Source organism: Aphidius gifuensis, linkage group LG4, assembly GCF_014905175.1.
Source record: "Aphidius gifuensis isolate YNYX2018 linkage group LG4, ASM1490517v1, whole genome shotgun sequence".
Classification (NCBI taxonomy): domain Eukaryota; kingdom Metazoa; phylum Arthropoda; class Insecta; order Hymenoptera; family Braconidae; genus Aphidius; species Aphidius gifuensis.
The window spans coordinates 2,692,306-2,719,800 of NC_057791.1; the positions used below are offsets into that span (position 1 = coordinate 2,692,306).

The following is a 27,495-nucleotide window of genomic DNA, read 5'->3' on the forward strand; positions in this document are numbered from 1 at the left end:
ATTTACTATCGTTTATTCTCATAAATATATATTACAATTGAGAAAAATTGTTTAAATTATAAATTAAAACAATTTTTCTCATAATTAATTATTGTTATTAATATTTATTATGTTTATTTATCTAAAATATCATTAAGGAAGAATGCATTTTGAGTTGAGGAATGGCAACGGTTTTTTACCAAGGCCCACGATTTTTAAAACTAATTTTTTCTGTTATTCTTAATACTTTCAAATAGAAATAAATAATAAAAAAATTTATAAATAAAAGTAGGGAGATTAAATGAATGTCATGTAGTTGGTAATTATATTTTACATGTCAAATTAATAAATTTATAAAATATAACTATTAAATTACATAAAAAATATTTGTGCTTTTGAAAAATTTTATAAATAAATTAAAAGTATAATAATTAAAATTTATGTGAAGTTTTTTTAAATAGAAACAAGTTATTGATATTTTAAAAGTTTAAAAATTTAATATACTTGAAATAAGATATATCTTTAAAATTACCAAGAATTGTATAAAAATTTAATAAAGACAAAATAATAATAATCATTATAATATTAAATAATAAAATTCAATAAAGACATTGAGATTGTTTGAGAATATTTTTCACTGTCCCGATAAATTCACATGAATGACCTACATTTTATAAATTCTCATTATTTTAGTTCATTAAATATACATATAAAGTCTTACAATTTGTCTGTCTAGAGTATTGATTTTACAATAAGCTCAAGCTTAATAATAATAATAAAAAAAATATATATATATACCTCATTGACATTTGAATGAGGTGAGACGAGAAATGATCATATATATTTTTTTTTTTTTCATTTTTTTATATATAAAAAGCAGATGTTGCGACAAGTAAACTAGAATGAGTCAACTTTTACTTTCAAATAAAATCATCCACTTTGTTGAAAGCTTCATCAATGACAAGACCAATTGAATTTTAAATTTTTTCCTCATTTCTATTTGCCTTTTTAGTTTAAAAAAAAATTCACATACTTTTGCACAAATATTTTTTATAAATAAAAATAATTTAGATAAGAAAATTAATTTAAAAAATCATGCAGCAGAAAAAAAATCATTTATTATATAAATTGTTATGAAAATTAATTTGTTAAATATTACTATTGATTAATTATTGTGTTAGATTATAAAATTTCATAACAATAATAGTAAACAAAAAAAATATTGATTAAAAAAAAAAACGAAAATAGAGATAATAATTTTAATAGGCAGCGCCTCCGACCCAATTTACGCTAGAGTGGTCGTTTTGATAAACAAAATCCAAACTTATGATTAAAAAAGAGTTTTAAAAAAAAGGATTAAATGATTAATGAATAATGAAATTAAAAAAAAAAAATAAAACACTCAAATAAATGAATGTTATTTTAATATTTTTGAAATATTATTTTTAAAAAATCAACGAATCATGTTTGATGAAATTATTTTACTGTATATGATGATTTGAATTATTTAAAAATAGAAAATCTATATAAAATGTTTAAAGTTGATTATAAAAAAGAAAAAAAAAAAAATATAATAATATCAAACAATAGCTTGATGATTGAATTGCATGCAATTCGTGTTGTTAATATTTTCAACTTGTGTGTCTCAATCGGTTAATTTAATTTTGATATTCGCAAAGGTGCAATTTGTTTGAGAACACAACTAAACTTGCAAACGTAATATCAATTAAATCGATTGAATTTCAATTTATATTTGTATTGTAAATACAATACAACTGATAAAAATAATGAAATATAATTTTTTTAAATAAAAAACAAATAGCAAATAATTATTTTTGATTTATATTTTGTTAATAAAATTATATGCCAATAATAAAATTATTGTTTTATAATTTTTTTTAATGAAATTTAATAATTAAATAATATTTTTAAAATTTTTAATGTCTTGATTTGTCATTGCTCTTTGACAAAAAAATATTTCAAAAAAAATTCCATCAGAATCTCAACTTGTACTAATTTTTTTTCCACAAACTATATAAAGCAAAGTTATAACAAAAAAAAATTATAATATAAAAATTCTTTTTCTAGAGACTTTAACAGTCTATAAAAAAAAAAAAAATTTGTTAATGTAATTTTATTATTCTTGAATATATGAAACACTTAATTAAACTTAAAAACAAAAAATTAAAAAAATAAATATTCTACTTGCAAGGATTTCATAAAATTTATAAAGTTTATTATTTTAATTTATTTTTTTTCTCTACTTTTATGTCGTTATTATCATGACTTATTTTATTTTTTTTTATTTTCTTTTTTATCTGAAAAATATATTTCATTGTGATATATATTTTAAAATGTTATTGCAAGTACCTTGAAAAAATTTAAATAATGGATCAATGTTGGCCAACAAAGTACGACAATTCAGTGTATTTTTTTTTTTGTTTTTATTTATTTTTTTTTATGTATATAAAAATTGTCTTTCAATGTTGCCGGTACTCGTCTCGGGTCGAAGGTTACACTTGCCACTTTGCCACAAGCATCTGCTATACGCTTATCTATTATTTTACTCATTTTTTTTTTCCTATATATATTTTTTATAATTTTTTTTTTCCTCCTCTTTATATAGACTATTTTATTCCCCCATGATTTTTCTACTCTTTTTATCACAACTGAAGCATGGTCGACATTGTTCAAATAATGTAACAAGAGACCGGAGAACAAACGATGAGAATACGACCTCGATATTTTCACTCAACTGCATGTATATTATCTCGACTTACTAAGGTGAATTATTATAAATATTAACTTTATAATTTTTTTTATTTTTTTCCCAACATAACGCTTTGTCATTATAATTTTTTTATCATCAAATTTTAAATAACATAATTTAATTTTGAATTACACAAAGAATATTGTAAAGTACTTTGTACTCGGGAAATACCTGAAGTTTAATAAATTTAAATTATTTATTTTAAATAAATTCCACAAACGTCTATACATATCCAAAAAAAAAAAATATCAAAAATAATAATTAAAACAACTATGGTGTATGTTTTTGTGTGTCAAATATTTATCGAGCATACACGAATTTTAAAAAAAAATATTGAAAAATAAAATTTATAAAATTGTAAACAAAGTGGCAAGTGAACAGAATATATAGGGTATATTTTAGTTGAATAAAATATTTCATATAAATTCAATTGACAAACAATATTTTGACATTTCAAATTGAGAGTATAAAAATTGCAAAACATTGGTGATATAAAATGTGAAGAACGAGTGTCAATATACAATTTGTAAATCAAATATTAAAATATTTATAACGAATGAAAAACAGCTGGGGAATATCCAAGGTGTAACCTTTCAAGTTAAATATTTAATAATTAAATAAAAAAAAAATAAATAAAAAGTATATTTCATAAAAATTTTAATCATAAATGTTTATTTAATTTTCAACTATTAAAAATTAAAATATATTTAAATTTATGAATATAAAAATAAATTAATTATCGATTAGAAATATAATCAAGGGTAAAATAAATTAATGCATGTCACGCTGGTTTTTCTATAGAAAAAAAGTCCTTGGGGTAAAATTAAAACTCGTAGACTAAATGAAAAATTTCAATTGCAGACTTTAACAATCCCATCGATCAATTTTTCAATATTTATATATGATCAAAGTTACAAAACAATTGCCATTGTTTTTTTAAATTTATTATTATTATTTAATAAAGTCGATTGACCATTGGCAAATGACCGTTGAAGTGACAACACCAAAAAAAATAAAAAAAATTTGTGTACAGTTTTATTGTTATATTTTTTTTTCCATAACTGCAGAGTGAATATTTATAAAATTTAAATGATTGAATATTTGAATATGGTATTTTACATTTGAATTATTTATAAAAATAATTATTATTTTTTGAAATATGGAATTATTCACTTTGCTGTTTAACGTATAGCAGGATATATATGGACAACGTGCGACACATAATCCTTGCAGGAATGGGGGTGTGTGTTCCACAAGAAGTGCAATTATTTTAAATAAATAATTAAACATGTTATTTATCAATTTAAATACATGTATAATTTGTGAAAATAACATTGTATTTTTAAATGAATTTTAATCATTAAAAAATACAATGAGAAAGACGAAAAGAATTTAATAAATTTTCTCTTTTTTTTTTGTTTTTTTTTTCATAGCCAAGAGCAACAATAATTATTAATTATTGTAATTGAAATTTTAGGCTGTGTATTTTTAAATTGTTTATATAGTTCCCTAGTGATTGTGAAATATTTATTTTATCTTTTTTTGGTGAATAATTGCATGACATTGATAAAATAAAAAATATATATTGGTGAAATTGTGAATTGATTGAGGAATACAAAGATGCTTATGAGGTGATTGAATGCAACATAAATTTGGATAATTTGTGATATATTATATTAATTAAATACCACGTAGCGTTGTAGAGGGCCGGAGGTACTTACCCTGTGGATCATACTTACTGGAAAAATTCCTCGTCGCCAACATTGTTGTTAAAATAGCGCCCTGTTAACACAAAAAAAAACAATTAAATTTCAATCTAATTATTCTAAATCTATTTATAAATATATCTAAAATTGTAAATTATAAATTCAAATCAAATAAAAAAATTATTTCCGTAATTAAATTGACAAATTAATTCTATTTTAAATTCATTATTTCATTAAAATTTCGATAAATAGTTTCGATTTATTTATTAATAAATTTATAATTATTTTAAATTAATAATAAATTTAAAAAATTTATATATTTTTTAATTTAAATAATTATAAATGCAAATGACGTTTATATAATCAATAGACAAGTCTAGAATAATTGTTGGCAATGATAGAGGAAACTATTGAAATTTACGTTGATAGCATTTCAAGCAACGCACTTGATGGAAATTCATGGACAATTCAGTGAAAATCTTGCCGTCTACCACAATGGCTATCAACGATTAGCAGTCAGTAGTTTCTGTCTTTGAATATATTGTTAATGGCTAATTTTCTCTCCCTCAAACTCTATTTCCTTTTCAGACACTAAGAGATTTCCAGATATCGTACTGTGTTCCAATTATTAATGGCTTTTTTCAAGCAATTTTAAAAGCTTCAATTTCAATTGTCATATTACGTTAAACATAAAAATAATTATTAATATTTTTCTTACCTTTAATTTGCGCCTTGCATTGAATTTCTTCAAGCAATCGACAGTTTCTTGTCTGTGTACGACTGAAGCCACACGTTCACGTTGCTATATGAAATAAAAATAAAGGGAATTAAAAATAATATAAATACTTTTTAAATATGTTATCTTTGAATATTTAAATATTTTTAAATTAATAACTTACGCAAATCCACGGATGCCTAAGGGCTTCACTTGCAGTAATACGCCTTGATGGATTGACAGTTAACATTTGATTAATAAGATTTCTTGCTTCAGGTGTTACAGTGTCCCATTCAGGGCTTGGATACTATAATATAAAAAAAAATTAATATATAGTTTTATTTAAAAATATATAAATACTTTTTTGATTAATTGTTTTTGAGAAAAATAATTAATTCTTACATCATATGCACCAGCTTTAATTTGTCCATATAATCGATGTTGATCCTCATCCCAAAATGGTGGATAACCAACAAGAAGAATGTACAATATAACACCACATGCCCAAATATCAACTGGTTTACCATATGGTTCTTTTTTCAATACTTCAGGACTCAAATATCCAGGCGTACCAGCAAAACCTTATTATTAAAATAACAATTAATATTAAATTCATACATAAAATTAAAAATAAATTAAATTGAGTATATTTTATGTTGTTATATTAAATTATTCATACGTTGATAAAGCTTGTTGTAATTGTCAATTAATTAATAATTGAAAATAAGAGTGTTAACTTACCATACCACGCTTGTGCATCACCCTGCATTTCAATTGCTAATCCAAAATCTGCTAGCTTCACAGCTGCACCTTTTGCTTTACTTGCAAGCAAAAGATTTTCTGGCTGTTGATGTTAATTAAATAATATTAATTTTAATAATACATTCATTTAATAAATTATGTTAAAGAAAATATTTTAAATTTATTATCTTTTATAAATTTTTATGTATTTACTTTGAGATCCCTGTGCACAATTCCATTGTGATGACAGTGATGTACACTTTCCAAAATTTGTTGTATACAATGTGAAGCATCTGCTTCACTGTAAAATTCTCGTGCGACAATGTCCTCGAAAAGTTCACCACCAGTGACTCTAAAAAGTTAACAAACCAAATGATATTATTTATTTTTTTTTTTTGTTTTTCAAAAAGTTTTGATATATACCATGGATAAAATGTCAAATGAAACATAAAAAGACATAAAAAAATAACCACTAAAAATATGACTTTTTTTTTTTTGCTACTAATATTTTTAATAAAGTTCAATAAATATAAATAATAGTTACACATTATCGCTCAAGTAATTGACAATATTATCAAATAAATAAAAAAAAATATTTAACTGAGTTTATTTAACAATATGACTTTGAAAAATAAAATAAATTTTTGTTTCATACTCACAGATCGAAAACAAGGTAGTGGCAATTTTCCTCTTGTATACTTTCGTGTAATCGAACTGTAACAAATAATTTAAAAAAAAACATTAAAACATAATAATAAATATAATTCAAAAAATTAAAATTAATTATTGTATTTATTTAAAAATTGAGTTGTTAAGAATGTTGTATTTTTAATGTCAAAAGAAGCATAAAATTAAAGAGAAAATGTTGAAAATAAAATGACCCCTTGGGCATAAATGCAAGTACTAAAGATGAGTGTGTATATTTTTAAGTAACAAGACACACTTCATGTTAGCTTGTATTACAGTTGACTATTTTCAAGCCCTATGGTTAATGTATACATAAATTAATTTGTACAGATATGTACACATGAAGTTTATTATACCACACGACCTATAGAATATAGAAAATCCATATAGATTCATAGTGTAACAACAACATGATACTTTAAACAGCTCTATGATATTTACACACAGTTGCAATATCAAATAACATGTTTATAAACAAACTCAATACAATTGTTCGTCTCTTCTATACAAAAAAAAAAATTTATTTATCCAATTTAACGTTGGTTAAAGATATTCAATTTGTTATTTCATTTGTTAATTTATTTTTAATTCATGTATATATTTGATATTCAATTGACAAAATCATGATAGCATGTAATTTTGATTTGAAATGGTTTTTAAACTCATCGGGATATCTATTGTTTCACAGATGAAACATTAATTGATTGTATGATAAATTATCTAATCATTATTAATCAGTAAATTCCTCTTGTTGTTTGACAGATATACATTCAAAATTTATGGAAATGCATTAGTTATCATACAGGATAATACAACAGTCATACAAAAAAAATAACAGATAAATAAAAATTGAAAATTAATAAAAATAAATCTGGAAATATAAGAAATAAATATTAATGACGAAAAGTCATTGTTGATGAAGATTTGTTGAGTTTATATGTTGGAAAAATATAGTGGTTGACACATTGGTGCCTGGAGACTCATTTTTTTCTTTTTTTCTGACAAGTGAACAAATAAATGTTTAATATAAACTAAAAAAAAATAAATAAATTTAATTTACAAGGCAGCATAGTAAAATAAATAATACAATGACCAATAAAAGATCAAATAAATAATATAAAAACTAATAAAATATAGTTAAAAAAATTCATTGAAAAAAAAAAAAAAAACTAAAAGAAAATAGAAAAGTTAAGTGCATGCAAAACTATTTTTTTCTATTTTATGTCACAAGGGTATACGATTGGTTTTTTACTTGTTTTTCATTTTTTTTTTTTTTGTTTGGATAAAAAAAAAAGGGACATAAGTATGAATACTGTATGATTGTAAAATGAGAGTAACTATAACATTGAAGTTGGACTATACGATGAGGACGATGGCGTCCCGAGAGTTACGTCGGGTTGAGTCGGAGCACCGTTATCGATCCTCCAAGCCACACCTCGATGCGTTACAAAACTGCTCTAAAAAATACACGCACGCACGCGAAAAATAATCAATTTTTATTTATATATATATATTAATTAATGATAATAAAAATTATATTAATTAATAATGCATCTAATAAATTATACAAAATAGAAAAAAAAAAAAAAAATTTCGATAAAAATTTAAAGGAAATTCGTGGAGAAAAGTTTTTAGTTTTCATTTGACAATTGTACACACTTGTTTGTCATATGTCAAATTAATAAATAATTAAAATTTCATATAAATATAATAGTATATTCTATGGGTATATTTGAAAAGTTTAAATTGTATTTTTTTTTTTTTTTTTGCCTTGATCCCTAAAGATTTGTTCGCATGTAATATACTTTATAAATAAATATATCTGAGTAAATCACAAATCTCGGTAGGTTGGTGTGTTAAATCCCTTGTGAATTTTCTAATGTAATACACATTGTAGTTATTTTGTGAAGCAGTAGATTGTTGGTTAATAATAATCGATGTTCAAGTGAGAAATGATGGTGTGAGAGTAACAAAATAACTATTGCAAATAAAAATAAAAACCAATCGATCTAAATGTATATATGTATACATGTATAGACAAATGTGTAATGTTGAAAATCTCGTTATCTAACTGTGTCCGTTTTAGCAATGGAAATCGTGAAATTCGATGGCAAATGAATACATATGTCCAATCTGTCTCTTGTTTCAATATATAGCGAATGGCTCACATCTGAATTGGCCATTTAAAAATTCTCTGCAACTGTAGAGATATAACTTATTTATTTTTTTTTTTATTTTATTCTATTTAAAATATTTAAATAAAAAATCATTCAATTTGCTAGATGAGAAAACAAGTAGAAATATTTATAGTTCAACACTTGAAAGAAAAAAAAATATATGTATGTTTATTCATGATGTTCAATTGAATGTTTGCGGTTGTGCAATGAATATAAAGAGGAAAATATTTCGTTTATGTTGAAGAAAAATAAATAATAAATAACTTAAAAAAGAGGTAATTCGACATGTTCAAAATTTATATGATTATCTTGTTCAAAATTGTGATTTAACAGACAAAAAAAAGCTCTGAATTTTATATACAGTTAAACACAATTGATTCTTTTGATTTTTTTTTTTTTTCGATAGAAATTTTGTAGAATAAAAAAAAAAAGAAAAATTGGTGTAATGGTGGTATATATGTAGTTTGAAATGAGTATTTTTCATCACCCACATGCATTGCCAAGATACGTGACTAAAAATGCAAAAGTCAGCCCATCTTTGTAAACACTGAAGAGGGTAGAAAATTTACTGGCTCTGTAAATATGAAACTGTGTGGATATATAGATAGATTTATGTGTATAAAAAGATATACATTTTAGACAATCTATAAAAAATATATTTTACAAGATATAATAGCTTCTCGCGAGAGCATCAACCTATGACAAATAAATTTACTAAAATAAAGAAAAATGATATAAATAAGGGTAATAAAAATAGACAATTTACGTCACTCATGCTATCAAGTAATCACGAGTAGAAAAGTGATCGAATTTTGTCATACAGATATTTTCCATTTTACTCGTCTTCCTCTCCGGACACAAGGGACCAATTGCTTTATCCCTTTTTTTTTCTTTTCTTTTAATTTTATTGGAAAATGAAAATCGATCAGAATAAAATTGCAGAAAATTGTCCTCCAATATATTATGGATCTTTTGTTTGTTTTTTGAGACAAAAAAATATATATAATTTACTTGCAAACACATGCTGTGTATGATCTGCAGTGCGGTGTCTGTTGCAGATAATATTTCAAGGTAACATAATTTTTTTTCTTTTGGTCACAAGCTTTGTACGCATGCACCTGCTGTAATTACCAAATTTAACTAATTTTTTTTCTCGAAAATATTATTTTAGTTATTTGACTTTAAATGATGATAATATTGTAAATTTAACAAGTAAATATTTGCGTGACTTTTTGTAATAAAAAAACAAAAAAAGGATAATTCATTTTTCAATCGATTGCATGCATGAATCAAGTGAATTATTATTAATCAATAATAATGCAATATAAAAGTGGTATACACTGTTTATTGCGTGCATGTATTTACAATTATTGTTTTTTAGAAAAAAAAAATAATATAATAATAATTGAATTATTCATTATCGATGAAAAATAAAATATTATTTTTAGATAATTATAGAGAATAATTTAAAAATTGGAAAGAAATACTAGTTAATGCAGAGAGAGAGAGAAGTTTTGAAACATTTAATCTAGGTATTTTAGAGTTTCAATTATTGAAAATTAATGAGTGCCTTTGTGAAGTATATATGTGTCCATAGCACAAAGCAATTGAGATATTTGTAGGATAAAATAATTGACTTGACTGTATTAAGTTATATGATTGAGTGGTAAAGTGGCAAATCCATTCACCAAATTGTCTCGAAAATAAATTCATTTATTTTTAATGATACTTGATTATAATCAAAATATATATCAACTGTTAAATTGAAACAAAAAAAAAAAGATGTATAATTTAATAATAAACTTACCAATATTTGGATGCTGTAATTTCCTACATATCCGAGCTTCTCGTTCGAGCTTTTGAAAATCTGTAAATAAAAAATTAAAAACACTTTGTAGAATTAAATTTATTTAATAAATGAAAAAAAAACAAAAAAATAAAACTTTGAATCAAGTTAATCTTGTTGATTACAATGTTCAACAATAAGATAATTGATTTGACAATGATCGATTGACTCCAATCTCAATTACCAGACGAAAAAAAAAAAATAAAATTCTTGGGATTCTTTTTTTTTTATTATCCATTAAGTTATTTTATTATAGATGTTTGGAAAACTTTACGCCACGTCTTCGTTACGTTGAAAAAGTTTGTTGAAAACTTTTGTAATGTAAAAATAAAAAAGATCGATTATTTTTGCAAACTTAACATCTTTGTATTGAGATCTTTTTTTTTTTTTTTCAAAGTTTAAATCAATTTGGTACACGTGCCAAACCGCACATTTACTTATGCATCTTAGAATATTTAGATTTAGGCACAATTTACCAATTTATTGAATTTAACCAAGTTTAAATTATATATTGAGTATTTGAACATTTTCATTAATTACTTTTCAAATACATATTCAAGAAATAAATTAAATTTTTTAATATAGCTTAAAGTTTAAAATATCATCTTTCAATATATTTCTATCTTTCAAATTTATCCTAAATATATATTTTCAAACAGTATGTATTTATAAAAATATAATTTTTAATTAGTTTTCTTTTGTCTCTCAAATATATAAATAGTTTTTTTTTTGTTTAAATATTTTTTTTTAATAAAAATTTTAAATCATGACCGAGTTTTGTATTGTCAAGTTTTATAAATAAGTTTTTTTTTTTCTTTTTTACTGACGTCATAGTTTTTCAATCAAAATTATAATCATTAATTTATATTTATTGTTTTAAAATGAAAAATATATATTTTTGAATTTTATTGTTGTTGGAAAAATTTAATAAAAATCAGTGTCGATTGCTTTGCCAAGCAGTGTTGAAACATATGTGCCTAAACATATTGAGAGTGATTTATCTTCAGTGAGATGAAAATTTTCTCATCAACACATGCCAAAATATTCATGAAAATCTCATAAAATTTGATTAATGAATTATCAAATTAAATTAAATATTATATATACACTATTATTCTTCAATCAATGCTGTTTGTCTATTTATCAAATTATTATATTGATATTTAACGATGGGTAATAAATTGGCCAAGTTATATAACATAAAATTAGAATATTTTAAATAATAGTTATGTATTGACATAAAAAATAATAATAAATAAACTCAAAAAAAAAAATATATTTTAAGAAGCATAAAATTAAATTGACATTTTTAAAATGTAAAATATATATTATTAACGACTTGTCTTTCAAAGATATATTTTAAAATATTACAAAAAAATAAACTAATACTTATTATTACACTCGGTATATATATTTATATTTTTTTGTGTAAACGAGTTTCTCAATTTAAAAAAACATATTTCTGCACTATGATTTTTTAAATATTTCAAAAAAAAAATTAAATTAATTTCATTGAATTTTCATGTTTGCTTTATTTATATTATAAATCAGTTTGAAAAAACATAATTTATAAATTTTATCTCATAATTCAAAGAGTTGACATTTTATTTAAAATATATATATATCAAAAATAGTTTATTTATTGAAAGTCAGTGACACTCAAGACAACTTTAAAAAGCTGCTGAAAAAAAAATAAAAAAAAACAACAAGTTTTATTTGAGTGAAAGTATTGTATAAAATAGAAAAGTAGAAAAATAAAAAAATGAGTAAAAAAAAAAAAAAAAAGAAGGGTCGTTAACGGAATAATATTAGGGTCGATTGTAAAAGCCGAGAATAATTTTGTGTGCCAAAAATAAACATAGAATTCGATGGGAGGAAACCAAGAAGAAGAAAAAGAAGAAGACACAAGTCAAAACGAATAGTATATATAATATAGTTATATAGTTTATATATATAATGCTTTATGCAAGTATATAGATAGTTCAAAAACAAGACCCTGGCAGTTGTCGAGACATCAGAGTTGATGCTACGGATCCATAATCTTTTTTGAGTATCGTTGCGGCCATTGACGAACTAAAATAACGTCAGGGGACCACCAGTTTGCGTGACCCACGATACTTTTTACTTTTTTTTTTTACTATTTTTTTTTTTCATGAATTATATTTGAAGTGTATACACACGTATTTTTAATACTCAGTTCAATGAACTACAAATAACATTACGAAATTAACAATATCAAAATACATTAATATTATTTTTCAAAATTTTTTTCATAATTATTTTATTTTTTATTTAATGAATTTTCTTGCAAAAAAAAAAAATCAATAATAAAAAAAGGCTTCAATAGGTATACAGAAATAAAATTGATAAAAATTTTTTTTAGACATTGATTTATGTGATTGAAGGGTATTGTAAAAATACAAGTTTAAAACAAGTGTTTTTATAAAAAAATAAAAATATTTAAGAAAAAATTATATTGTTTAAAAATTGTGAGTAAAAATATTAATTTTTATTTCAAATAAACTTGTTAATTTTTTATTTGTTTATTTAGCCATTTATTTATTTATTTATCAAATTTTGTTTTGATTTTTAATTAACTATGATTTCACACATTTAAATAACATAAAAACCACGAGTGTTTTGTTATTCTTGTAGTCATACAAAAATAAACTTATGCAAGACAAGTTTTTCCGTGATGGGTGCGTGCTTTATACACATGCCAGTTTGTATGTTTGCCGGAAGTCAAAAAAAGCACAATAAGATAATACCCAAAAACTATTTTTTATAAAATTAAAATATCATTAAATTTAAAAAAAAAAAAAATATTACAAACACAGGAAATGTTTTTAACCCTTTTAATAAAAATTAAATATATAAAATTTTAACACACGTTATTTAAATTTAAAAAATATAGTATTTTTTTTTTTAATTAAAATATTAAAAACAATAATGAAAAGCATACATGAAAAAGTTTATGAGGCCACAATGGATGATAATCAGAAACTATAAAAGTTTTTCATCTATACATATATACACAAATGAAAATAATAAATAAATAAATAAAAAGCTGCAGAGTAAATAAATGTATGTAGAGTTAAAAAAAAAAAATAAAAAAAAAATGTACATGACTAGAATTATTTATTTTTGCATGTAGTATTTGAGTGATAATACACGAACGATATATAAAATAGTGTTGGCATGTTGAGTATAAAGAAAAAATAAAATAAAATAATAGAGGTAAAGAGAAAATCATATAGGAAAGAAGAGAATATTGTATAAGGCTAGTAGAGTATGTACAGTGTCAGTGCTGCGGCCACGCGGCCAACGATGAACAGGTCGAACGGGCACTGGGGCAAGGTCGTTAAACGATGAGAACACCTCTACAACACGTTCCTCTTTTACCCTATATATTCCTCCTATTTTACAACCCTTATTTCTCAACCCTTACCGACATTATAAACAAAATTTTTCACCCTATTTTAACCTTCTTTATGTTCTTCTTCTTCTTCTCTATGTAATACTGCGGTATAATATGTACATACTACTACCAACACGAACTCATATCAAACACATTATATTATGTATGCATTTGACGTGGCATTTTGTACAAATATATATTCACATTTTCTTATATAATTTTCATCCTTTATGTTGTTTGTATTAATGTGACTGTTTGCGACCATAAAAACTAACGACGGAAGGAAAAACGTTGTCTTTTAAAAATATCAAAAAATAAAACAATGATAATATTTATAGTCCAAGACATTTTTTTTGATGATTAAATAAATATATTTTTTATTTTCTTTTTGATAATTTTAATTGTATTTTTATATTTAAAAATAGGAAATTGAAAAAATATATATGTCAATGTTATTGATGAAAAAAAATAATTAAAAAATAAAAGAAAATAATTCGTCAAATAGATTTTCACAGTAATGGATAAGAAAATGATAATAATAATAATGAAATTTCGATTGAAAATCTTTTTTTTTTTTTAATTATAGTACTGGAAATCACATCGATCAATAAATTTCAAAAGAAAAAAAAAAAATAAAGTATTTAAGATGGAAATCAAGTTTAATGGTTTTATTGCTCATTTTGTCTTTACACATTTTTTTTTTTTCTTCACGGGTATATAATAAAGCTTAAAAAGAGGGATGAAAAAAAAAAGGAAAAAATTTTAATGACCGAATCGACACACTGCGGCAATCAGGGAGTGCAATTGACGCGTTCCCAGCACGCTAAACGTGCGTGACCTCTTGTCACAAGAAATTCCAAACGTGATTGCGATTTATTTTGTTGACGTAAGACGATGTATGAGACACGCGATAAAAACTACCCTCAAAGTAGAACAATATTATTACAAAAAAAAAATACTCCATTCAAATTTACTAAATGAATTTGAATTTTAAAAACATAAATAGAAAAAAAAAAAAATGTATTATATAGAAAATTTCAATATATAAAATTGGGGCTGGTCAAGAATAGGGTTTAGAGTCAAAAAACAAATAAAATAATCATGTATATCGTAAAGAAAAAAATACAATAAATAAACCAAAAGGTTTGCCAAGAATATTTTATGGAGTATTTTTTATTTTTTTTTATTTTTGGAAGACAAAAGCAAAGCGTGTTAAATTTATTACATGAATTTGACATGTTAAATCATTTGGCTAAATTTAAAAACATAAAAATTATTTACAACTAACTATTATTTAAACAAATTTTATTTATACAAAAAAAAAAAATGTATTGATTATTTTGAGAGAATTTAATTTTTATATTCAACAAATTTTAGCGAGAGGACAAAATTAATTTGTTTTATAATTTTTCATGCATGCAAGACAACTTTCTTTTTTACATAAGGGATATTTTTTTTTTTTCGTTACTCAAATTTATAACTCGATTAAGATTGTGGGAGAATGCGTTGCGCCGTTTATCGAATAATCTTCACTTTTGCCTTGTGCACTATTTTGATTGATGCGATTATAACGCTCTTTTGGCTTCGCAAATTTATATTATCAAAGTATATCCTCGATCATATATACCAAAAACAAACTCAATATAATTTTTATTATTATTATTATTTTATTATCATCATTCGATTTATCAGGCTATCCATAAACTTGTCAGGTAAAAAAAAAAAAATAAACTCAATATCACATTTCCACAAAATAATGTAATTAATTTTTCCAAAAAAAGAAAAATATCATTTTAAATTTGAAATTTTATTTGTTAAATTTTGTAGCTTTTTCCAGCAATAGGATCTTTTTTTTTTTTTTCATTTGAATTTATGTATCCAACCGAGCTTTTTTTAGGCATTGTATTTTTTTTTTCCACGCAATAGGATTAGCCTAATTTTATTTCGTGGGAAAAAGGATAATAATGACATAAATTTAAATATATCTTTTTTATTTTATTGATATTTTCATGCGTCTTTAAATACTCGGGTTATGTTATTTTATATATATATTAAAATTTTATGTATAAATTATTTTTGATGATGTTTCATTTATTTTGTTATTAATAAACCACAATGACTACAATAACCATGATTCAATGCAATACCACCACGAGGTGTCTGAAAACGGTTCGTGGCGTTATTCGAGATGGAATTTTGGCAACGTGACAATAAACGTTGCCGTTTTAGACAGACCAGACGACTACCACTGCTCATGAAAATAAAAATAATAATAAAATAAAAAAAAATTCACGAGCGCATATATTAAATGACGTACCTCAAATTATTTTTGTATAGATTTAATATTATTATTATTTTAATATCTACCTTCATCTCAATTACCCCATAATTTGTCTAAACTTACTTATACCAGTTAGAAAAAAAAAATTAAAAACTATTTTTCTCGTTTATTATATTATTTATCGTTAAGTTTTTTTAGCCTTGGAAGCTTTGCCAGGTCGATAAAAATACATAACATGGTAATAAACTTATTGGAAAAAAAAAATACATTATTTTCTCGACACCTGTGATTATTTGTCAATAAAAAAAAATCACGTAAAGTTTATATATTTATTTATTTTATTTTTAAACATACCTCTTTGCGATAATTTTTTAGTATTGATGACTTTTGCTGCAAATTCTAATCCAGTACTTTTTTGTACGCATCTTCGTACAACGGAAAAAGCACCTCTGAAAAAAAATAAAATAACAAAATTAAATATTTATTTAAAATTTATATATAAATAAAAAAATAATATTTATATTAATTTAAATATATATGCATATAATATTTATGAATAAAATATTCTTGAAGAAAATGAAAAAAAAAAATTAATTTGTTCACCTTATTAATTGATGAAGCAATAAATTATGGAAAAAAAAATGGCATTAGAAGGATAGTTTTAAATAAATATCAACGATAAGTGTTTGAAGGCCAAAGAAAAAAAAAAAAATATATAGAATGAGTTACTCAATCAAGCATCATCATCATCCCATCAAATTTATTTTACTTCATTCAACATTGTTCATCTCATTTGGCGATCTAAAAAAGTATTACAACCCTTTTTTTTGTTTTATTTTATTTTTTTTTCAGTTGTTTGTGTATATTATTAACCATAAGAAAAAATAAAAATCGATTATGCATTTGTAATGTATTGTCCCTCAACATCTCTCGACCTATATTTTCATCAAGTCCCAATTCTTGATTGACATGATATTTATAAATAAAATATAAGAAAAAAAATCTAAATTAAAAAATAGTTCATATTTCAATGCTTTGGAGATTATAATATATATTTTCTTTTTTTTTTTTTACTTTCACCTTTTGGTAAATACGAAGCCTTTCTTGAACTTTGAGTGTTTGATCAGATTAACAATCTCATCAAGGACAACTTGAGAAATAATAAAAATAATATTAAAAAAAAAAAATAAATAAATTGACTATGAAAATTTCAACATAAAAATGTAAAGAAGAACATTTTTTTCTATTTTCATGAATTCAAACACAAAAGGCTAAATCACACCATTGAATTTGAATGGAGTTCTCTCGAAAATAGTTTAATTTTTTCTTTTATGTTCATTCACTTGAACACAGAAAAAAAAATACAAACAAAAATATACAAATTGCAATTGTAAATTCAATAATTTAAAAAAATATATGAAATCATATTTTCACGGTTGAGTAATGTGTAAATATGTATATTGAAATTTTTTTTTTGTCATTTTGTATATATCCAATTGACTAGACAAATATAATTTTTATTAACAACAATATATAAAACACTTGATTGAATTATTTGTATTTGTATGCTTTTTTTTTTTTATCACGAATTTGTTATTTTAGAATAAACACAAACAGATAATCTTTGATAAATCAATGAAACTGATGATCAATAAATTTGTTCGTCATGAACAAACAATGACGTAAAACAAGCCTCTGTTTCTCTTTATCAAATTTGCAAATGCTTTGTCTGATTGCGTCACTGCTGACGCAATTAAAAAAAACGATAAACTTTGTAAATTTAAAAATAAAAAATTTTATTTAGTAAAGAATCAAGATGATGAAATATAATTAAAAAATAAATTTTCTATTAAAAAATTTGATGGATAAAATATTGACACGTGATTGAATCACGCATCAAAAGATTTACAGAATTTATTTCTATAGTCCCGAAAAAGTACTGAATAAGGAACACACGTTTCAATTTTCGTTTGCTTTTTTTTAGTATTTTTTTTTACCTCTGTAAAGGTCGAACGTGCCAAGACTGTAAAATGAAAAGAAAAAAAAAAATAAAGAGGCATAGATGAGAAAAGATTTTGAAGGAGACATACAATTTTTAATATTCAGTGACCTGTGCTCTTTATTGTCTTGTTACTTTTTTTTTTTTTATTTATTTTCTTGAAATTTTATTATATTTTATTTCTTATAATTTTTGTTGCTTCAAGCAAGATGCAGTGTCGAGATAAAATTTTTTTATAAATCATATAAATCGAATTGGCTATTGAATATGAAATTTAAATTTTTTATTATATTGAAATTTAAGAAATAAAAAATCCTCTTACGTTTTTGCAGTTTAAAATTGACATGGATATTATTTATATATGATGCTTTTTTACAATAGAAAAGATCTTACTCCGTTTGATCAGTATCAACATGGTAAAAAAAAATAATAAATTGAATTGAAAAAAAGAAATAAACTTTAAATTTTATTTAAAAAATTATTTTATATTTTTGTTAGAATAAAAGAGGAAGTAAGTTATGAACATATACCTATTGTCAAACTTATCAGACACTTCTATATGAAGACTCAACAATTGATAATAAAAATAAAATATAAAAAAAAAAATAAAACAGACAAAAAGATATATAGTTGTGCATAACTTTCATCAACGAAGCAAAACTTTATCAAACAAGAAACTATTCAACTAAATATATTTCATGCAAAAAAAATTAATAAACTTGTGTGTTTTCATTTTTTTTATATACTAAACTGATTAAAAATAATTAGTTTTTTAAATTTTTCTTTTTTCAATTAAAAATAAAATTTATAAAAAACCTCATATATATTTAAATTTAAATTAATTATTTCAAAGAAGAAATAAACTATACATAAAAATTTAAGTTAAATATAATTTTTAAATATTACGGTATAAAATTATAAGTGTCATATACAAAAAGGACATTTTCCAGTTGAAAATTAGACATTGAGCTGAAAAAAAAAAATGGCAAGTTGGTAAAATAAATTTATCTAGGCGTTGCAAATTAAGCGTGCTTATGCAACCAGGGCAAAACGATAAACTTGCTGCTGCTATACTAAATATACATATACAAAAGAAGAGATAGAACATAGATAAAATGAGAAAAAAGAAAATAATAAATAAATAGAAAAAAAATTAAAAATTAAAATAAAAGATGCATTGAAAAGGGCGAAAAAAAAAAAAGAAAGGAAGGAAGAAAAAATAATATAAGGAAAAGAGAAAAAGAAAAAGAAAAAAAAAAAATCGACAAGGGTCAAATTCACCTTCTGCAACCCGCACCCCTATAATCCACCCTATCTATATATGTATATATATAACATAAAAGCAAATATCTCTGGCTCTTGCGCCGCATGGATCGATGAGCCATGCGCAAGCTCCCCTTTTATCCCAGGCGGGGTTTGTATTCGCGGCTCAAGAATCCCCAAAAGTGGGAGAGAGAAAAATAAAATGACTATGAAGCATTATACCGATTTTCCACATATACATAAATGAAGAGAAAATGCGTCACATGCGTTTCCCCAGTACAGGTCAAATCGATAAAAAAAATATACATAAAAAATTATTATTAATTATTATTTTATTTTATTAATTTTTACATAAATAAAATAAAATACTTGGGTATATATTTAATTTTAATTTGTCTCAGTATTTTTGATGAGTTTTTTTTTTAAAAACAATTTATTAATAAATACTTGTCAACTGTCATATGTAATATTTGTAATTCAAGTGATAATAATCCTCTATAGTCAGACATTTTTTAAAATTTTGACTGAGGGTTATTTTAATATTGGTATTTATAAATTTTATGATTTAAAAGGATATAATATTCATTATTGCGAGGTGAATGATAAAATCAATGTTACATTATTCAACTGTCGATGTTAATTAAGTATAAATATTTGAGTTGAAATAAATATAGATGTATATTGTTTGAATTTAAAAATGGGTTATTTGATGGATGTGTAAAATAAAAAAAATGATGTAATTTGGCACGACGTATATAATCGTGTCAATTTAGAAAATAAGATCTTCTTGAAAATAAGTAGTTGGAATATGAGAATGGTGATACGATGAGATGGGATCACAAGTGTAGAGAAGCTGTATGAACAGGCAAAGGGCATCAAAAAGTCGAATACATATGTGTGCTTGATACGAGGGAGTTTATAGTTGAAGAGGAAATAAGAGAAAATGAGACAGGAAGCGACAAAGAGGTTAAACCAAAGAGGGGTAGAGGGCACAAAATGCGGTCGATAGTACACTTTGAAAGCTCCAATGAAAACCCTGACACACAGACTCAATTTCCAATCCTGGCTACTTCACATAAATATTTAAAAAAAAAAAAAAAAGTAAATAAAAGAAAATTTTTTAATATAAAAAATTTGAAGATGTTTTATCATGGATAAAACTTCAATCCAACACAAATCGATCTTTAAAATATAAAAAGATTTATATAAATTTATTTGTCGTATATAAATAATATTAAAATATATATTTTTTCATTTTAAATTAATATTTTTAATGAATTTTAATATTATAGTTAATAAATTTAAATTGTAAAATATATTTTATAGATTTTTAAATTAAATTATATTAGCTTTTATGTATATGAATCATGATATACAGTAGCTCAAAGACCAATATTGTATTTTAAGATTCTCATATTTATGAATAATATACAAGGCCAAATAATTCCAATGAATATTTATCAGTTTTACGTTAATTAATTAGGTGCATCATCATAGAGATGATGATAAAATTGTCTGTTAAATATTGCAGCTCAGTGAATAATATCGAATGCTTTGTCTTTTAACGCATCAATTGTTTATATACTCAAGGAATATATATATAATAAATAATAATTTTTCCCTAACAATATTTATTTTATCCATTACACTTTTATTTTTTTTTTTATTTAAACTTTTTGTGTGTGCAGCTATATGTTATAAATAAAATTCTAGCAACATTAAAACTTTAACAAAGCCAATTTTTATTTTTTCTAATGGAATTTTCTTGTACGTTATTCAGTAGTTTATATACGATGACAATAAATCTGTTGAAGGGTCATATACATAAAATTACTTTGAGCAAAAGATTATATGTTGAAAAACTTCAAACGACTTTTCTTACATACACAAGTGGATTATTTAAACGACATTTTTTATTGTTTCTATTTTGCTCAATAATTGTCATTTAAATAAATAATTATGAAAATTAAAATAATGATTAAAATAGCATTTTAAAATAAATTTAGGATAAACAAATGAACGATATTGATAAATAAAAATTTGATGGATCTTTTGATGTTGATACATGTGAAATAAATGTCGTAAAAATAAAAAAAAAATAAAAAAGTGTACTTTGAGCACCCGCATGTGATGTATTTATCTACAAACTGATGTATCAACATTAAAATTCTCTCAGTAAAATGGTACAACCAAGTACAAATTTTTATTATTATTGTTTAAATTGTTTTTGTTTTTTTTTTAAGGAGACAAATGTCTCGTTATCGTTGGATAAATTGTGTCGTTGCTGCACGAGCTAAGACACTAATCGATCAAATCGATCGATCACCAAGAGGCCACTGTGTGTCTCGTTAACTTTAGAAAATAAAAAAAAATCTACTTTCTGTCATTAAACTAATAGCATACCATTTACCACGTCAACATTAGCATATATCTATTTTGTAAATTTATATTTTACCCTTTTAATATACTTTAAATAAGTTTTTTTTTAATTATTAAATTTATTTATATATTTTATCAAATTTTTAACTATAAACTCATTTATTTTAATAACATTTTTATATTCATTTTATATTTTAATTATTTTTTGTGAGTTAAAAATAACATGCTAAGAAATGTAAAAGTATTTTTTTTTTTTACTTTTTCCATTAAAATATTAAATAAATCATGTAAAAAGCTTTTTTCAATTCACTGTGTAATTTAAAAAAATTAATATTCAACAAGTACAACTTAATCATTATATGCCATCAGTAAAGAATGAGGGTTCTACCGAAAAAAAATAAAAAAAAAAATTAAATTAAATAAATAAACTAAATGGAAATAGATCCCTATTCACCAGAGTAATATCTAACAATCATTGGGGACCTTAAAGAACAACAAAGACCATATCCTTTTTCCTGCAACGAGCTGTCTCGATTGAATTATTTTCGATTTGTCTTTTACACATACATTTATATATATTTTCAATAAGACATATGTGCATTGTAAAAACCCCATATAATCTTTTAGCGTTATCGAGCAAAGTCCACTATAATTTTGGCATCGATTTGAAATTGTTTTTTTTCATTTATAAAAGCAACCATCCCTTCGTATGCATTCATGTGCATGTGGGTAAATAACACATATAACTTTATTTAATTTAATTTTTTTTCTCCCTGTACATATCCAAGAAAAAATATAAAAAATATAATAAATCCCTGAGGCAACTCACGAGCGTCATATACCTCCCAATTTTTTTAGGATTCAGGTCTTACAAAAAAATATAAAAATAAAAAAAAAATGAATAAGAGGCTTTTCCTTTTTACTAATTCCCGCGAGGCAGTCGTTTATTTTGGAAAAAAAAAATTATACCTGACGCAATATTGTGTATACCAGGGGGAACAATAAGTCTTGTTAAAAAGTATTGTTTAATTTTTTTTTTTTGTTTTTTAAAAATATATACAATTATGTATTTTAAAAATTTGTTTTTTTAATTAAATTTTCTATTTAATGATACAGTTAATTAAAATATCAATTTAAAAATTAACTATAGAATTGCTGATGAATAAACTTTTACAATCAAAAATATTAGTTTGTAATTTTTAAAGATAATTTTAGTTTACTTAAAAAATTTTGTATGAATTTAACTGATATTCAAATGATAAATATTTAAATGTAATATAAAGTTTTTGAATGTATTCATCAATTTTAAATTAAATATAACAATGAATTTTATTATCATCATTATAACAAATATATGCAAAGTTTGGTAAATTTACTTGTCTATTAAAATGTTTCTCAGTATTATAACAAGAATTATATTATTTGAACTCGACTGGAAAATTATTATGATTATTATTATCATTCTAATTTACACCTGGTTTTTTTTTTTTAATTTTATTGAAAACTTTTGAGTAAAAAATTTGTAAAATTGTGGGTTAAAAATGAAAAAAATTTAATAATAAATATTGAATTTAAAATTATATTATATTTTATTATTTGATAAAGAAGAAAAAAAAAACTCTCAAATAATAAATTTTAGATTTCTACTTTTATTATTATGTTTTTCTTTTTCATTTTTTTTTTTTTTATTGTATTGAAATACTTGTGGAAAATATATTGCTGGAATTTACAAAGGAATATGTAACAGTGTAGTGGTGATAAAAGCAGACGAGTAAAAACCACGAGTTGTTGTTGATGATAAAAAAAAAAAAGGAAAAAATAAATAAAACCAAACGGGGTTGAAGTATAAGAGAATAGCAATGAAGGGTGGAAAACAAAAATAATAAAAAGAGGGAGGAAAAATCGATTGTTTGTCAAGGAAAAATATCATGAATTGTAAATGTATATATATTTTTTTCCGGCATTTACTATTTTTTTTTCATTTAAATATATATTTTTTCTATTTTTAGAAATTATACACGCAAAAAAAGATTGTTGAATATCAACGATCAAAATGTTAAAAACGCCCTTTCTAACACTTTCAATAAATTCAGAAAATTATTTTTTAAAATTACTAACGATTGCTTATTTCAAATTTAAAAAAAAAAATCAATAGATAAACACTATTGTCGGCTTTATTTAAAAGTAAACAAACAACTAATTAAATTTAAAATATATATTATCGAAAATTTAATAATTAAATTAATTGTATAAATTAAAAAAATAAATTACTAATTAATATTCGTAATTTAAATGACCGATGGATGAAATAAATTAGTGTTTTATTTAATTTTAAATAGAACATAGATACAAGTGTATTTTTATAATAATTACTACATATTATTTGTTGATAATTATTGACAGATGTAAAAAGAGAAAGATAACAATGTTTATATTTAAATAAAAAATAATTAAACAAGTGTGTTTTGTATTGTAATTATGTTGGATGAACCAAGAGGCTTTTATGTATGCAGGTGAATTAATACTTGTTCAGTGACAAACAAAAAAAAAATAAATACGTTAAAAAATAATAGTAAAGTTTTACAAGAACAAGCGAGTGACTATTGCTCATCTGGTAAACTCTCGTGTCAATAGGTTTAACAAGAGGATCCTAAATAAAATACAGTACATATATTTTTTTTTTTTCCAAAAAAGAAAAAAAATCTATTTGCATTCCAAAAATTAAATTTAAATTCTATTTACCATACGTGTATTAATTTACTATCCATTTGTAAATATTTTTTTCTATTTTCAAAATTTAAATATTCCAAAGAAATAAATTTATAGAAGTATATATTTTTATTTTAAATAATAAAATCCATACAGTGATTAGATAAACGATAAAAAAAACATTGAAATAAATAATAAAAAAAAATAATAAAATGCATTTAAAAAATTCATAAAGATTTTATCATCTTGTTAAAAAAATATTTCCTCATTTTGAATGTATTTCAAAGCGTATCATTGTTATAATCAAAATTTATTACATTTTATATATATAAAAAAAAAAAAGGCATGAAAATTTTTGAAAAATGTTACATTATCACGAATTGCTTTGTACTATTTTTTATTTTATTATTATGTCATACAAAAAAAACACACATGAGTATATAAAAATAATACTTAATACAAAAAAACACGTGATGAATGTAAAAAAAAAAATCGATTTTGTTTGACACTATAAAATATAAAACGCCCAATGTGTCGTAAGCACATACTGACGAAAGAAAAAAAAAAAACAAGATGATAAAAAGATGTATAGAAAAAAAACTAGTGAGGATAAAATAATATAAAAAGTAAAAAGTAAAAAAAAAAAAATAAAGAAGAATAAGTTGAGTTTGAGTTAGATCTCTGTAATGTGAATATGTAAATACAAAAGTAAGACATTTTGAAAAAACGCTTTTTCTTGAAAAATCTCCCTTGTAAAATTCAGTAAGATATATCAGTGAAAAGTTGTTGGAAGATTAACGATCAAATTGAAGCACAGCTTTGTTCCTTATATATTATACCGTTATTTCATTTTACATTTTACGTATATATACATGTACATGACTTTAAAATACATAAACCAAATTTATAACATTCAAAAAGTTTTATACACCAATTCTTGGATAATAGCCTAAAGATTTTAACGTCATATTAATTTACTAAAATATATATTTTATAAATTAGCATATATCTTTATAAATTAAAAAAAAAATTATCTTTTTAAATAATAAAATTAAAAATTACCAAATTTTATAGAATTAGTGTTTAAATTATAACAAAATCAGAGAGAAATTATTTAAATAAAAATAAGAGAAAATAGTAAATAGACTAAATGAAAATTTAATTTAATTTAAAAATACAATTTAATTGATTTAAATTTTATCGATAATTTAGGTGTGTATTTATATGTATCAATTGATATACTGATGTCAACGGGATATAATTGAAAAATAAAATTCACCACGGGTTGTCGGCGGCATTGGTAACACACATGCACATGACAAACACACAAAATAAAGGGGTATATTATACATGACAGTAACAAACAATCGATTTTCAACATTTGTGATATATACTAAAATATTTAATTAACATTATATTAATATAATTAAACCATAAAAATGTTTACTAATTCAATTAATAAAACTTTTAGCTCATTAACTATTTTTTTTTTTATTTTTTTATTTTTATAAACTTTAGTTTTTAATTGTCAATTATTATTGTTATTTTTTTTTTTCAGGTTAATTATTTTATTTGCATAATGATTCACATTTTTTTTATAAAAAAAAAATATAAATAAATAAAACAGTGATAAATTTTTGATAATTAATTAAATTTATTCAAGAACAAAAATTTTTATCCTTGAATATATATTTTGTTATCTTGAAATATATATTTTATGTTAAACTTTAAAGTTTAAAAAATTTTATTATTATTATAAATTAAAACAAAAAAAAAAATCTATTTTAAATGATATTAAAGTTTTAAAAAATTAATAAAAAATAAAAGTGCAAAAAAAAAGTAGAAATTTCTTATAAATAAAATTCAAACTATTTTTCAGTTTTAATTTCCTATTATTATTAAAAATACCAATTTATGTTGAACGAAAAAAATTTATATATATTTTTTTTTTATTTCACGTGATATTAAATGTTAAATTAAAAAAAAAAAAATAGATAGAAAAAAAAAAGGTCATTATTGTCTTTATGATTTAGCCGTTTATTAAATATGCGCACGCGTACCCTGTCTACTCGATAATCATCCAACTCTAGATATGTTTACACGCACATTCAAATATATAAATATAAATTTTATTTTTTCCCCTTTATTCAAGAATATACCCCTCATCATTAATCACGCACAAAATATATATTATTTATTTTATTTATGTATCTATTTTATATTTATTTTCCATTTTTTTTTCGATCAATATATAATAGTTGAAAATTAATGACAATAAACCACTATTTAAATAAAAATAAATACTTAAATAATATAAAAACAATAATATAATTATTATTATATAAAAAATAAAAATTATTTTATTATTTTTATTATATAAAATAATTAAAATTGCTCGAGAATTTGTTGCTTTGGCACGATAGCAATTACACGATTTGTATCGCTGCTGGACAATCACCCTCTTTATTTCCTCCTCCTCTTTTCCCCCCTTTTATTTACCACTGTAATTGCGTTTACGATAATAATTTCATGCTCACACCCACTAAGACGGAAATTGTTCGCGTTTAACCACTGGTAAACAAAACACTGATATTGGTTTGAGATTTATTCAATTTATAACAATATTAATTTTTTCATATAATATAAAACAATAAAAAAAAAAAATAATAATATTATTATAAAATAATGTACATGAATAAAACTAAACAGGAAAAAAAAAATACAAATTATCGCGTGATAATAAACCATATGCCATGATAATAAAATGTTTTTCTATTTTTTTTTTATTTGTCATTTTTTTTTAAATAAATTATTATTATTGTTTA

The 27,495-nt window shown here is 22.5% G+C and overlaps 1 protein-coding gene across 50 annotated transcripts in view; it reads right to left on the minus strand.

Annotated features, from left to right (window-relative positions):
* Positions 1–27,495, minus strand: part of LOC122854471 (calcium/calmodulin-dependent protein kinase type II alpha chain) — a 45,807-nt gene that overhangs the window by 14,095 nt on the left and 4,217 nt on the right. For 29 of the 50 annotated variants that reach the window (XM_044155169.1, XM_044155185.1, XM_044155184.1 and 26 more), the window contains exons 3-11: positions 16,675–16,769; positions 10,583–10,642; positions 6,571–6,625; positions 6,125–6,263; positions 5,912–6,014; positions 5,573–5,751; positions 5,355–5,477; positions 5,174–5,257; positions 4,489–4,531 (exon numbers count right to left, since the gene is read on the minus strand). In XM_044155169.1, coding sequence (XP_044011104.1) covers positions 4,489–4,531; positions 5,174–5,257; positions 5,355–5,477; positions 5,573–5,751; positions 5,912–6,014; positions 6,125–6,263; positions 6,571–6,625; positions 10,583–10,642; positions 16,675–16,769 — 881 coding nt within the window. Of the gene's footprint in view, positions 1–4,470; positions 4,532–5,173; positions 5,258–5,354; positions 5,478–5,572; positions 5,752–5,911; positions 6,015–6,124; positions 6,264–6,570; positions 6,626–10,582; positions 10,643–16,674; positions 16,770–27,495 lie in introns of all 50 variants that reach the window. The other 21 variants (XR_006373967.1, XM_044155145.1, XM_044155138.1 and 18 more) reach the window with 1 other exon arrangement.